The sequence below is a fragment of the Amia ocellicauda genome, chromosome 18 (genome assembly GCF_036373705.1).
Source record: "Amia ocellicauda isolate fAmiCal2 chromosome 18, fAmiCal2.hap1, whole genome shotgun sequence".
In the NCBI taxonomy this organism is placed as follows: Eukaryota; Metazoa; Chordata; class Actinopteri; order Amiiformes; family Amiidae; genus Amia; species Amia ocellicauda.
Window position 1 is genome coordinate 23,372,554 of NC_089867.1, and position 14,596 is coordinate 23,387,149.

The 14,596-nt window shown below is 38.8% G+C and overlaps 2 protein-coding genes across 3 annotated transcripts; both read left to right on the forward strand.

The window, feature by feature from the left end:
- The first annotated feature begins 1,416 nt into the window (after positions 1–1,416).
- On the forward strand, positions 1,417–4,432 carry LOC136713862 (guanylin). Its single transcript, XM_066691084.1, has 3 exons — positions 1,417–1,636; positions 2,443–2,629; positions 3,721–4,432. Exons 1-3 carry the CDS (start codon positions 1,466–1,468, stop codon positions 3,783–3,785), a joined length of 423 nt encoding a protein of 140 aa, XP_066547181.1. The 5' UTR covers positions 1,417–1,465; the 3' UTR covers positions 3,786–4,432.
- Positions 4,433–6,113: 1,681 nt separating this feature from the next.
- LOC136714194 (guanylin) lies at positions 6,114–12,292 on the forward strand. 2 transcript variants are annotated; one of them, XM_066691544.1, is made up of 4 exons: positions 6,114–6,264; positions 9,018–9,204; positions 10,516–10,586; positions 11,244–12,292. In XM_066691544.1, the coding sequence occupies exons 1-3, from the start codon at positions 6,196–6,198 to the stop codon at positions 10,581–10,583; spliced, it is 324 nt and encodes a 107-aa protein (XP_066547641.1). In that variant the 5' UTR covers positions 6,114–6,195; the 3' UTR covers positions 10,584–10,586; positions 11,244–12,292. The 2 variants fall into 2 exon arrangements, with proteins under 2 accessions (XP_066547641.1, XP_066547640.1); XM_066691543.1 differs by having other exon boundaries at positions 10,516–12,292.
- The last annotated feature ends 2,304 nt before the right edge of the window (positions 12,293–14,596 follow it).

Sequence of the window (14,596 nt, forward strand, 5' to 3'; positions counted from 1 at the left end):
ATGACTGCTGATAACAGGATATGCATTCAATGCGTCCCCACAGGAGTTAGCCACTTGGCTTTAGAGTTGACTCAGCACAGAAAGCCAAGCTGATCTTGAATGTGGGGCTGCGTGTTACATTTCAGGGTACCACTGCACACATCCCCTCTAAGCCTCGGAGCAGCAATTTCATTACAAACAGCGTGCAGTGCAAGCAAAAGTAGCAATAATTATGATAATTTTAAATGACCCTTGTTATACGAAAGACAAAACCAGTTACTCCACGCAGATTGTAATGGAATAAGAAAGTTAGAATTTACCTTACAAACACCTCCAGCAAATCGTGCACTTTTACAGCATAATCCATTGGTTTCTCTTTTGACTATAGCAATGGCTAAAGTGTGTTGTTGTCAGAGACTGGGGATGAGTGGGAGCGGACAGTGAGAACTTACACACATCCACGTACAAAACAGTTTAGAGAAACAACATCTGATTTCAAATCACTCCGCTTTTGTAGAGGATTTTCTTTGAGATGCTTTCAACGGATTCGAGATGGCCGTGTAACTGAAGTAGCACTGACAAATGTTAGGTATAAGTAAAACAGAACAGACAAATATCTTGAATTAATAAACAGAGACCTGCGCTAAAGTGCAGGTTCCAATTACAGAAGAAATAACAGAAGAGTGAAGTTACAACATACCTATTAAAGCTTTTAGTAAAATACCTGTGTTTACACATAACATAGTTTAATGACAGGTTTACAGTCATTTATATTACAGTTTAAATTTAGCTAATGGATTTAAGAGAATTCTGGTCTAATTTTACTACATTTTTCCATTCTTAGACATTACAAAGTTCAGTACCATTTGTTTTTACAATCATGCATTTAATACAGTACTCTAACAGTACCTTATATAGTAATGTTTCTTCTTCTAACTGTTCAGTTATTAAATGAAAATAGATCTAATACATGGTATTATTGATTAACAGCCTTGTGTATTAAATGTCAGTCCTATGTAATGACAAGAAACACAGCACTGTGGTGTCCAGTGCGGTTTGTGACTTTACACGGTTGACTGACCCAGGAATGTTCCAGAAGGTCTAGAAGTACTAAAACAGGCTTGAGAACTGTTTGATTGGATGAGTGAGCAGAAGGAGTAAGGTCTAGTGCGTGTGAAGGGATGTGACCAAATAAGGTTGCTATCCAAAGTAACAGTGCCGAACATAAAATCATTAATTAACCTTGGAGATAAGATCCGAGAAACAAACGTTTCACTGTAGACACAGCAGGGGGCTGCGTTTATGGGCAGGAATGAGACCTGACACAGATGAGATCACTGAAAACACAAATTCCCCTTTATGACACCATTAAACTTCAATGCCATAGCTATCCACTAACCATTCGGAAAGCCTCCGTCCATAACCGTTTAGCCAATCGTGCGCTTACAAGGTGATCGAGTAATCTGCCAGACTTTAAAAGGAGGGAATGAGCTGGCGGAGGGCAGAAACATCAACAGAAACAGCTTTGTTGAAATACACAAGCAGGACAAACAAAGTCACGAGAAAGACTAACCGGAGCGTCATCATGAAGTGTGTGCTGGCAACTGTGTTCTGCCTCGTGGCACTTTGCGTGTTTTCAGATGCAGTGCAGGTGAAAGTAAGTGACTTTCTTATGGTTCCTCTGTCTGAAAATGTGAACCGGCTTTTTAACAACTTAAACCAGTGATCTATCTTGGCTAAGTTCTGATGCTTTTGTGAGTAAAACATTTCAAAACAATATATTGAAACTTCATGTAACATTATTTTGAATTCTAGAATATATTGGCAGGGCATATGGGCATGAATATTCCGTCACTTTTGGACACACTGAGGTGTAGGGAGTATTTAGGTACAAGATTAGTACAGTGAAGGGCAGAGCATTTTATTCCATTGTCTTTAGTGAAATTCCACAAGAAGTGACTTCATTACCTATCCTTAACACTCCATCATGTGTGGAAGGAGCCTAAACAGAAACCTTTAGCCCGAATGCTCCTTCTGAAAACAAGGCATGGTCTGAATTGGATTAGCCTCCACAAGCTGCAGCCCATGTCACTGACGTTGTCCAGGGCAGAAGTGCCATGAGCGGTATGGGACGTACAGTGTCGTACTAGAGCTCATTATTAGCATCATATCATGCGGGGGCATCACCAATGCAGCCCTGACATCAGCACGGTGACCTGCGTTGGGTCAACATCGTAACTTCAAGAGTTCAGTGTAGGTGAAGTGAGAATGAGAGATGAAATGGGATTCTTTTAAAGCTTCCCGTCCAGAGCTGAAAAATGTGTGAAGTCTTCCCTTTCCTTCAATAATAATGCTGCCCCTAGACCAATCTGGTGTGAAGACCCCCATACAGACAGGCTGCTAGTACAATAGCTTTTTGTTTCCTACCAATGACAGCGATTGTCCATTGTGTTCTCTCTCTAGGAAGGGGATTTCACTTTCTCCTTGGAGGCTGTGAAGAAGCTGAAGGAGGTGATGGACGCCAGTGCTGTGAAGAACCCCCGTCTGGCCAAGACAAGCTTGCCAGCCTCCTGTTCCGACCCAGACCTGCCTGCGGAGTTCCTGCCCTTGTGCCAGAGCTCACGACCCGGCATGTCCTTCTACAGACTGGGTGAGTGTTCTCATACCTACGTCCTGGGGGGCTTTAGGGTGTTGTGGTTTTAAGGTACCCAATGTTATGTCAGGAGGGGTTATCCCAGTCTAGAGCTAATCTGAGCCTGGAAACCCAACTGCAAATGTTCTAGTTTCAAGACTTTGGGCTCTGTCACACTGTAGGACTTATCTTGTATCAAAGTAGTGCTGATGGGATTATACAATGCTGTGTAGTAGACAAGTATTAAGCAAATTTCATAAAACACTCATTTAATCAGGGTTGTATATACAAAAATGAATTGACTTCGGAATTGATTAAGTCCTGGATCGTAGGCTTAACCTATGGCAGTTCAAGATTTCTCTAAAGCTGGTTGGGGATTATTTCCGCGAAATATGCAATTCTGTTCCAGCAGCCTCTCAGAAACGGCACAATGGCCATGAAATATGTAGTAATTACACGGATTCGTGCATCCATATCTTTGGTGAAGATGAATAATATCACGTTTCCTGGGCAACATGTTCCTTTTTGTTTCTCTCAGGATTGTACATTACTTGATTGCGGGGAGTATTAAACTGATCACTGACATTAGACGACCCATAACTTGTCTAGCGTTCATAGATTTGATGGATTTTGAGCTTTGCATCCGTGTGCAGTGATTCTCAGTTGGAGAAGCCATTCAGTGCCCTAACAAATGCACATACTACTAATGAATCTACACACTGACAATCCTGCCTTTCGTGACCAGAACTGATTAACTAAAGCAAGCAGGTCAAGGCTAGATCAATCTATACCTTTATGGCATCTTATCAAAACTTTAAAAGTTTACAATTTCTATCAGACAATGTAATTATTAATCTGCATGCCAATTAACTTTATCAGAAAAGAAATAAAAGTGTTGAAACATTGTGGCTGTTTATAAAAGGCACCACATAGTTATCTGAATACCTTATGGTCATTAATATACTTAGGTCAATAGCAATAATGATACAATTCGACATTCTAATTAATCATCCATCAGTGAGGAAATTTACGACAACTGTACGTCTGTGTGAGGAAGTAAACAGTCGACTAAAATGTGCGTCTGATTGTCTTCCTTCTCTTTGTTTCAGCTCTCTTGGCAGAGGAGCCTGATGTCTGTGAGATCTGTGCCTTCGCTGCGTGCACCGGCTGCTGAGCTGTGAACGCTCCTGATCCTTAAAGACTATATATTATATATATACATTTGTGTAAACTTGTTTTAATGCATGGTTTGTGTATGTCCTGCTATTAGTTGGTAGGTACATATTTGGATAGTAAACACCTATTGAAAACACCACCAGTCTCAGCACGGCACAACCACAACCAAATCTTTATGGAGAAAAACAGATATTACAAAGAAAAACACTGACACTTTATAAAAGATATATTCCCTAAAATAAATGTGTACATTTGTATCAATCCTCATTCTGTTCCCTGAGCCCAAGCCCAAGTAAAAAGGAAAGTTGTATTTTTTACAAGTATGTTTTCTTGTATTTTTCGTTCTTCTGGATTGTGTCCTTAACAATGCTGTTCAAAACTATTTTCTGCTGTTGAAATGTCAGCTTTGACCTACAGTTACTGTAAGTTACAGGGCAGGTTGTATCTGCTTAACATTGTCTTTGAAAAAGCACACCTACTGTCACTATTTCTTCACTGTTTTGTCAAAGTTACAGTGGCTGCAGTTTCTCACAAGTCTTTATTCTTATTTAAAGTGGTTCCAAGAATTTCATTTTTTTACAATATCAATGGATGTGTTATATGTTTTGTATACTTAATAATTCATATTTTTATCACTACACGCTTTTAATAAAACAATCTAAAAAAATGTTTTGCAATTGCAATTTTTATCTTACACAATCATTCCTAAATGTAATGGTTTAATTTGGGTAAATTCTGGGCAGATTGCAGATCTACCAATTAATCAATTATGTATTGGGCAGCTTTTTCAGAACATTATTTACACTTCTGTCAGCACGACTGCACCGAACAGATTTGTAAAGCTTATTGCTTTCCTCTATGGTTACCCTCCAGACAAATTAGTCTGAATAAAGTCAAATCACCAAATAATTTGACAAGGATGAATGATAGGGACATTTATGAATGTTGTAATAGTGTATTTCCCGAACAATCATTCTTTGACGAACTTAAAATCCATACTAGATTTGTTATTTATATAAAATACTTAACACCACATATAACATGACTGTAAACAACAATGTCCTTCCCATAAAAACACACCACAAACACAATATGAAACAACGACAAATTAGAACCACTTAGCTGACAAGGGCACAGAGAACTCAACAGAGATGTAATGAGGGCAAATCTCGCCAGGTATTTTATTAGATATGTACCAACAGAGGGGAGGGGGTACTAGGCTCATTTTGGTGCCAGGCACACACAGGTATCCTATAAAGTACATCATAGAATAAAGAGATGGGCTCCCACAAAATCAAAACAGTCTGAGAACAGATTTTAAATATTCATTCCGAACTTGCCGAACAACCCGGACAATCTGCTCTCGACCTTTGAACACGTCTGAAAATCTGCTTTCACCAGCCTGCACTTGTTTGGGGGTGTAAAGAATGGAAACATTGATTTTTTATTTGCTAGACAAGAAAGTACAGGTATTTATTTTGATATATCCCAGAGAGGGGCTTTCTGGTTGACTGCACTATGACTGCTGTTTTTGTTGTTTCTGGGTTTTGTGACCCTATACGAAGTTTCTATGTGTTGGATAGATTCAGATAGATATTAATCCAAAAGGGTATTTCCCAGTAAAATCTAATACATAACTGCTTTGCCTTGCCTTTCCATGACTGGCACCATCTACCCTGCTGTAAATTAAATTACTGGGCTGTTTTCCCACAATATGCCCACAGTGATAAAACTAGGCACTTTGTTTAGTATAAAAAGGAAACAGGCTTAGAAACCCCTTGAGGCTCCCAGAGTCTCAGTTCAACTTAATTCTGCAATATTTACTAAATAGAATCAACTAATTTGTCACCCTTGGAATATTATTAAAATCAACAATTCCCACTACATCCAGTCCTTATGTTATATTATAGATTGATAGATGAGGGCTCCAGTATAAAGCTAATAAACCACTACATTGCAGTTTTTCCAACAGAAAAAGCCTTACACAACTGGAGTCTGCTATGGAGTCATGTGATTTGTAGATGTTTGCTTGTCTTTTGTCTTTTTTTCGTTTTTTAATCATGAGGTTCAACAGACAAAAAGGCAGGCGATGTACCCCAATTGAAAAGTATACACCTTGGAAGCTGAACTAATTGCCTGAACTATCTTGTGCAATAAGGCAAATTTAGGGTGCCATAAATACAGATAAGACCTGGAAAGATGTGCTATAGGTCAGTTTCTCCCCAATTAACCTCAAAGCAATCAATTGTCCTGGTGCCAGGTACCCTCCAGTCAATGCACATTAATAGGTTACTTAGTAAACTGCCCAGAAGCACTTAATAAAACCGAAGTTTGCTCAACCTCAGTCTTAAATTAGACTGTCTGATCAACTTATACGGACACTACAGATTAGACCAAACGAGTGAAAAATGAAAGCTTTTCCAGTTTTCCTCCTGTGTTCCTGCTTCGTGTGGAACTCCCAAAGTGTGACGGTCGTGGTAAGTTGGTTAATTTATTAAAACGTATATTACTGAATTATAACAATGTTGTAACAATCCTGCACCCAGCTCACTTGACAGTTAACAGTAGAAAAAATACATCTACTGGAAATAATACATAGTGGATTAGAGTAGGAGTCTCATTAAATAAGATAGTTCTTCGAAAAGGAAGTATTCCTCGTTAGAATCTGAATTATGATCATTCTAGGAGTTAGCAGAACTTAATTGCATTCTTCAGACAATGTACTATTATCTATTTCGGGTGCCAAAGAAATAATGAACATATATTTTAATCTGCTAGTTTTAATGTAATTAATTACAGTGCTTTGACAGAACCACACAAGTATAGGTCAAATAACATGACAAGCGTTACATAATCGCAATTACAATACATACATTTCATTTCTATACCCATATAAAGGTAACAGCCAGGAGATGAAAAACTAAAGAACAAGCCAATTAGGATTGATTGCTTTTGACTCTACATAATATCTGATGGGTCTAAGAAGTTAATCATGATGGGAGACGTACTGAATAGCTGGCAGCGACCAGAGAACCATTTCTTTGGATAAGACAAGGTAGAGATAAAGATATGGACTCTCTATCAGTGGCTAAAAAACACAATGTGCCATTCAAAACCTTTTATAGCAGCCATGTGGTTATGGCAATTTATGAGTTTTACTGCAATATGAAGTGGTTTAATGGCTTTTAGTGTGAAATTTGTTAAACCATTGTTGAGCATAACTGTGCATAACTATCAAGGTGATGGCCAAACCGAAACATTGCCCTATCCTCTTTAAATTATTGTCAGAAATTGCGCAGTAAATGTGTATAAGGAATGGCTTTGTGGTGGAAAACATCTTGGAATTTGGTATAGTATTTATCTGGGAGAAGTCATTCACCAACACATGAATGAAACGGTTTGCTTTGAAATGGTAAGCAGATCAGGCCCCCAGAGTTCTCCTGGCAATTTGTTAGCCTGGAGCTCGGAGAGCAGTAAGAAGTGCAAAGAGTTTATCTGCGAACCAGGAAGAATCCCACGAATCCCGGAGGAATCAGGACTAATACACTTGCAAAAACCCAGCTACACCAACCCTTTGTTTTCATTTTCTATGTACTTAATAAGACCAAAACTATGTCTTCTGCATGGTACACAACTGTACTTAAAAGGCATCACCTTAGTATACATTATTGTGCATTTTTGACTTTGTGAATGCATTAACACAACACAAACTCCAAATGAGTTCAAGAATATGAGCAGTGAAACAACTGGCGTATCAGTTAAATCACAGGCATGCCTGTCTTTCACTAAGGGAATGTATTCTGCACTCGTGTTTGGCTTTGTTCCCGTTGCAGTGGTGGTCCTCATTAGGAGCTATGATTAAAATGTATTTTTACATCTCGTGATTATGTCTTGGATAAATAAAATCTTAAAATAGCATTAATTCATACTTCCCAACATTAATTCTTAATACAATACTTATTGTTAATTGATATAGAGATGCAAATGTGGTCCCCACTGGATTTCCCTTTATTGTTATTTTGTTTTGTTTTTAGGAAAATGTACTTAACTTTATTTTGGTTGGGTTATTTCAATTGGGAGTTATTATGCAGTGTAATAATGAGATTAAGTATTTTTCTTTTCACAAAATCCCAGTTAAGTCAATTAGTCAGAAATGACATAAATCCCTGTTTACGGGCTCTTCTATATAAACAAACACAGAGTTAAGGAGACCTATAGAGACTTTAAAAAACTCATTATCCAGTAAAATGGGAAACAAGGGAAAAAAGCTGACTGAAAATAGGAGTAATTGGTTCATAGGAAGGGCAGTGTCCTTCATCGCTGCACAGAGAGATCATCATTGGTTTTATAAGTCACCCTAAATGACACATTTCTGAAGCCCGGGACAATTGATCTCTTCTCCAAGACCCCTGGTGTGCGGTATCTGGAATACATTTTCTCAGCCATGTTGCTGAAGCGTGTACAAGGATATTTCAAGAAAGGGCAGGCAAAGGTCCTGGGAGGTCCTCTACAACTAGCTAGAAATACAGTGAGTAAGAACAGGTTAAGAGACCTGCTGCTGTTTATAGTTTTAAATTCTTTTCCACCATTTCAAAGCTAAACTCACTAACACCACAGCAAAACTATCTCACAGTGAGAAGACAGAAATGAAGCTGCTACCAACTCTTATACAGTAACCTACTGTTCAGTCAAAGATTTTACTCACACATTGTCTTGCAAGAACCTTTACAACCCTGAGAACCCACACAATTGTCAATGTTCACATTCCAGCAACAAACAGTAGATTCAGTTACTAACATTATTAATAATAATCTATGTATTATACATTTAAAACTGTGATAGATACCATATTAACCATCCTACAATATACATTTATTTTTTATTTTTGACTGACTGGTACAGCTAAGCCTATCACCATCCCATTATTCACCTATTAAGGTTTATTGATGATTTTAATCTGTTTGATCTTAGCAGAAATGTAGTTTTATTACAATAAAGTACAGAGAGAGAGCAAGTAGATATGTGTGGATGACCTGGATGAGATGCTAATATTTAATTTTCATCTTAATACTGAAGTATAGATTAAATAATAACAGATGAAAATTAAAGCTTCACTACAGAAAACGGCAGAGGAGGCAGGCGGCACCATGTTGAATTTCCCAATTGAAACTGGCCTCTTTCTGATGTTTGTAACGCCTGCCCTGTGGTTTCCCCTGTCCCGTCTGTCTAGGATGGCAATTTCGCCTTCCCCCTGGACACAGTGATGCAGCTGAAGTGTCTGATGGACGGTGACATTGGGACAAACCCTCGCTTGGCACAAACCAGCGCTGCGGTGATCTGTGCCAACCCCGCTCTGCCCGAGGACTTCCGGCCTGTGTGCCAGAGCCAGGGGGCAGATCTGGTTTTCTCCCGACTGGGTGAGTGCTGCGGGGGGCACAGAGTGTCAACCCAGATATGGAAATGGAATGACAGAAAGGTCAGTGTGTGTGTGTGTGTGTGTGTGTGTGTGTGTGTGTGTGTGTGTGTGCGTGTGTGTGCGTGTGTGTGCGTGTGTGTGTGCTTCTGTATCTGGGTGAGTAACACTGATTCTGGAAGAATACCACTGAAAAACTAGGTCTGCTCAGTCTTGACATCAATCCAAATGAACACTTCTGGGATCAGCTGGAACTAGGGATGACATCTATCACAAGAAATACACAAAGCACTGAGGCTGGAGGTGGCCTTATAAACTATAATATGCTTGGTTCTCTTATATGTGTCATATTGATTATATTTTGGGGTAAAAATAGCTTCTATAAGGAATTTGTAAGTCTGACTGCTTCTACGTGTGGCATGAACAATGGTACGATACTGACTTTAGCACATCCTCTGTTTACAGAGTTGTTGTATTGTTCCTAATGACCTACACTGCGGGCAAACACCCCCACAATGGGCTTAATCATTTCCCAAGCCAGCCAGGTAAAATTATGCTATACACAGGTGTTGCCTCACTGAAAGGTCAGACAGAGAAGTGATAAGAACAAATAAAGAGACTGACGGCGTCCCAGAGTCGTAAACTCACAGCACACAAGTGACAAATTCAAATGATATAGATATAGAGGAGACCATCAGTGTGAGCGCTCTCTCAAAATCAGGTCGCCAGTAAAACATGTGAATGTTTATCTGATTATTGTATTGTTACTGAATGACAAAATGGAAATGTGTCACTGGGTGTAACGAGTCTTAAAGCTCAAGCAGCCTGGCATTGTGCGTCCTCAGCCACAGAGACGACCCCATTCGAAGAAGAAAAGACCGCAAAGCCTGTCACAAGTGTGTCGTGACCCAGAGAACCATTCACTTCAGTGTCCATTCATTTCCACAGCTATTTTATATATATTTATATTCTTTCAGAGAAGCTATGAACAAGAATCTTCTGAATAGAAAGTCTAGCAAGCAAAAGTCTCCCTGAGTGCCATATAACACTGAACGTTGGTGTAACATTTAGACTGCTGATGTTTTATTTCTGGGAGGATTTAGAGTAGGGCGAATACATTTTTATGATGATGACGATGGTGATGCTTATTAAACTGTATGAAACAATTTAATCCCTCATGAATCATCCCTGAATTCAATTCGTTATCCCGGGCTAGCACAGAGCAGAGGTCAAACCCAACCTAAATTATCTGATTAAATTAATATACATAGAATGGTACAATGTCATATATATGTGATATTTCCTTCTGTTCCAGCGAAGGTGACGACCCAACCTGACCTCTGTGAAATCTGTGCGAACGCTGCTTGCACTGGATGTCTATAAATGGTTTGTTGCCGTCCTTCCCTTAGGACATCAGCTACACATGTCCTGGGAATCTGCCTGCCCTGCAGACACACCAAACTCAGCGATTCCTCTACAGACAGTTTAACTGAATCATCATGTAATCTCCATTCCCAGTGATCAGCCTGCTTTGCTTAATCCAGACACCAGGGCCAGCTCTGTGTGCGTTCTGGACACATCTGAAATGTGTTCTGTACAGCACAGTGGACACGAACTGGGAAGCAGGATGTAGTGTCCAAGCTGTGTCCAACATATTCTCACTAATGGAGCTCTGTCCAATGGAGCTGGGTATCCCAAACACCACCGGAAATGGCAATGGTTTGAGGATCCCAAGCAGGAAAAGCTTTCTTTTAAAAAAAAAAAAAAGCTAGATGTTAGCCCGGCTTTCCATTACTTTCTTTAAAATGCTGTGTAGATAACCCTTAGAACTGTGTAAAAGATAGCAACGAATAAGAAAAAGCTGCAGATAACCCTTTGATCCTGAGAAGAGATTGTGCACAGCCTTCTCAGATAGCTCTAAATGAAAATCAGGTGTTACCGAATCAAGATCCTGAGAAACCACAATTAGAAAATTATCTACGAGAAATTCTTAGTTTTTTATCGTTGACTGCCACACTCACTTGGGGTTTGTTTTTCCTGAAGATGGAAGCACAGACTGTTGCCAAGTGTTTCACGCGTACTCAAGGAGGATCTGCGCTGGCGATTTAACTGGCGGCTTGTTTTCGCTCCTTACAAGTACATGCTGACAATAGATGTTTTGTATATGACCCTTATTATTTTGTGTGAAGCTGTAAAGTTATAATGGAGTAATAATTAACTCTAGACAGAGATAAACTTCAATGACTTCAATGATACAGAAAATACACAAACCAATCGCACCCACTGTTGATAAACATTGCAGCACGTTGTTCCAGAGAAGGGTCACGCGGTGCGGTGTGTGCTCTTGTTGTGTGTGGTGTTGTTTTTTCTGGTAGAAGTAACAGTGGAAGCAAACATATCAAAGCAATCAAAATAAGAGTTGTCTGTCTCTAATAAAACCATTTTATCATGCAATAACAATATAAATGTTTTTAATACAATATAAAGCATGAATTCTCCACATACATGTGAAGAATGTGAGTCTATGAATATAGTTCTGTGAACGGTGAGTGTATGTACGTGTGTGTGTTTGTGTGCTTGTGCGTGTGCAGGTATACTCAACACAAATATAAACACAACATGTAAAGTGTTGGTCCCATGTTCCACGAGGTGAAATTAAAGATCCCAGTCATTTTCTTACACACAAAAAGCTTATTTCTCTCAAATTGGGTGCACAGTTTTGTTTACATCTCTGTTAGTGAGCATTTGTCCTTTGTCCATATAACCCATCCACCTGACAGACAGGTGTGGCAGATCAAGAAGCTGATTAAAGTCTGATCATTGTCCCTTTATTTATGATTGTATTTCAATTGACTGACATGCTTATATGAACTGTAACTCAGTACAATATTTTAAATTGTTACATTTATATTTGCGTTCAGTGTATATGTATAGTATATACACACACATTACTATTTACACTCACATAATCATGTGTTAAAACACAGGCTTGCATTGTAAAAAAAGTAACTTTACTGCATTTAAATACAATTGTTCAATTAGTTTCCATCCTAAACACTTTTACAATAAATGAGCTTCAGTCCTGCAGTCAATACTTTTACCACACTGCCACCGAGTGGATCAGTAACAGAAACACAACCAGGCTGGGGAAGAAGGTCTGAAAGTGAATCAAGTTCAAGATCGTTTTGCTTCTTGTGTAAATTTCATAGTAACTCCTTATTGTCTTATATCATTTAAAACCTTTCCGTTTCAAATCAGTTGAGAGCAGATATATTTTGTTCATGGATGTTTGGGCTCAGACCTGTGCAAACACTTGATTCTTGAACTAAAGAACAACTAGAATCAAATATACAGTATATATAGACACAGTGTCAAAACATCCAGATTCACAAAACATATGAAGCCTATATTTCCGGGCCTCCGGGCAAGTCTCTTGTTCCTGGAAATGCCCTGTGTCTCCTGACATTTGTTTTAGCCAAAATCAATTACTTTATTGATGCTTTAATTTGCTTAGCCTGGCATCTGCAAATTTTCCTCTGAACAAACCATTAAAAAGAGCAGGTTAAGCACATTACCTCTAATTAATGTCAATCGGGTCATTGAAAGAGCAGATGGAATTAAACCTGTAACTGGGCTGGACATCCCTGGGATAGATATCTCACATCAAGACATTTCATTAAAAAAAAATTAAAGCACAAGGGAAAAAATGTAAGATAATTAATGAAGAGTCTAGAAAACAATAGTAAAATATGCCAAACAGGTGGGTAAATTCAGTAAAGTATAGCCAGCTTACCATGCTTGAACAGTACAGTCATCGGGGCGAAAGACCAGGCACTGGGAGAAGCATTTAAACTGAAAAAGCACAAATCAATTTATAAACCATTGGTTCTTACAGGTTAATTTATATTTTATAATCTGGGTGATTTTGGAACATGTGCGAGGGAGATGCCACTTTCATGGCACTTTCAGGAGCACAATGCGGCTGTAAACGATCAGAGCAGTCATGTGACCTCCAGTGACCCGCCATAGTGCAACTTCTGCGTGTGTCGCTACCTCAGCCTCTTATCTCTTGATACACCTTTTGCTGCACAATGCAACTTCAGCTTCAAACTGACCACATCAATGGAGAGCTTGGATGGAATAAAATCCAGCATGCAGTGGCCAGTGCCATGGTATGCCCTTCAGTGCACCCTTAATATAACTTATAATTTCCTTTTCATCATTTTAAACAGTAGGACTTTTAAGTATAAAATTGCATAAGGAACTTATCTTATTAAGGAACCAACTTTTTATCAATTACACAATGTAAAAAGTCAAATGTAAGCAAATGATTACTTCAATTAAGGTTCAATTAAGTAAGGCTTGAGTAGGTTTGAGCCAGGACTCATCCAAATGCGTAAATATTCATTATGGCCAGCAGAGGGCGCCATTTCATTTCAGAAAAGCAACCAAATCTATCTATGTTACACAGAAACAATATAAGCTATTTAACATATTTAAGAGGTCAAAGGTGAAGGTCAAGGTGCTTGATCCATTTTTTAAGTAAAACCATGATCCTCTTCACAAACATTGTTTTGTATTACTGATCCATTGGAACCAAACACATAACAGCTCCCTATCAGCGGGCAGAAATTAAAAGAAATATTATTTCTGCTAATAGATAAATAATAATAATAATAATAATAATAATAATAATAATAATAATAATAATAATAATAATAATATAAGCTTTGAAAGTGAATAAATGTTTCTGTTTTGTACCTCTGGAATGGCCAACAGTCAAATGTCATCATTCTCCGAAAGAGAGGTTTCTTATTAGTGTTATTACCTGTTGAAAATGTTGGGGTCCCTGCTGCCCAAAATAAATCTGCAGCCCCAACACAGATGTTGATGATTTATTATAGACGTACGAATAGTCATACATTTGCATTATTCAAAAGATCTAATAGTTTGAACTTGATATGGGTTGAATAAGATGTTTGCACTCATGTTTTCCTTTGGTGAATGGGAAGGGAAACAGCGTGTTGTCGGACTGCCTGAAGGACTTCCAAATACACTTCAGTGAAGGAATTACAGCCCCCACACAATACCCCAATCCGCCCAGACGCCAGGGTGTTCTGCTAAACTTGCTAGTCCACAACTTTGTTTATCCGACTGTATATCTTCCAGAGAATATGAGGAGCAGACCCAGATCAAGAAGTGTGAAACCAGGGTTCGAGTCTCGCCATGGCCGGAACCACTAAATTGTTAAAGTACATACACACAGTATAAAGAAGTACTGAATTCTGATTTCAGAAATACTCTGAAAACTGCTGTAGATGCTTGTTCCCAAGACATTTGTGAAACTGAACTGCTCAGATCTCAACGTGTTTCATAAACTGGTACCCCTCCCCTTG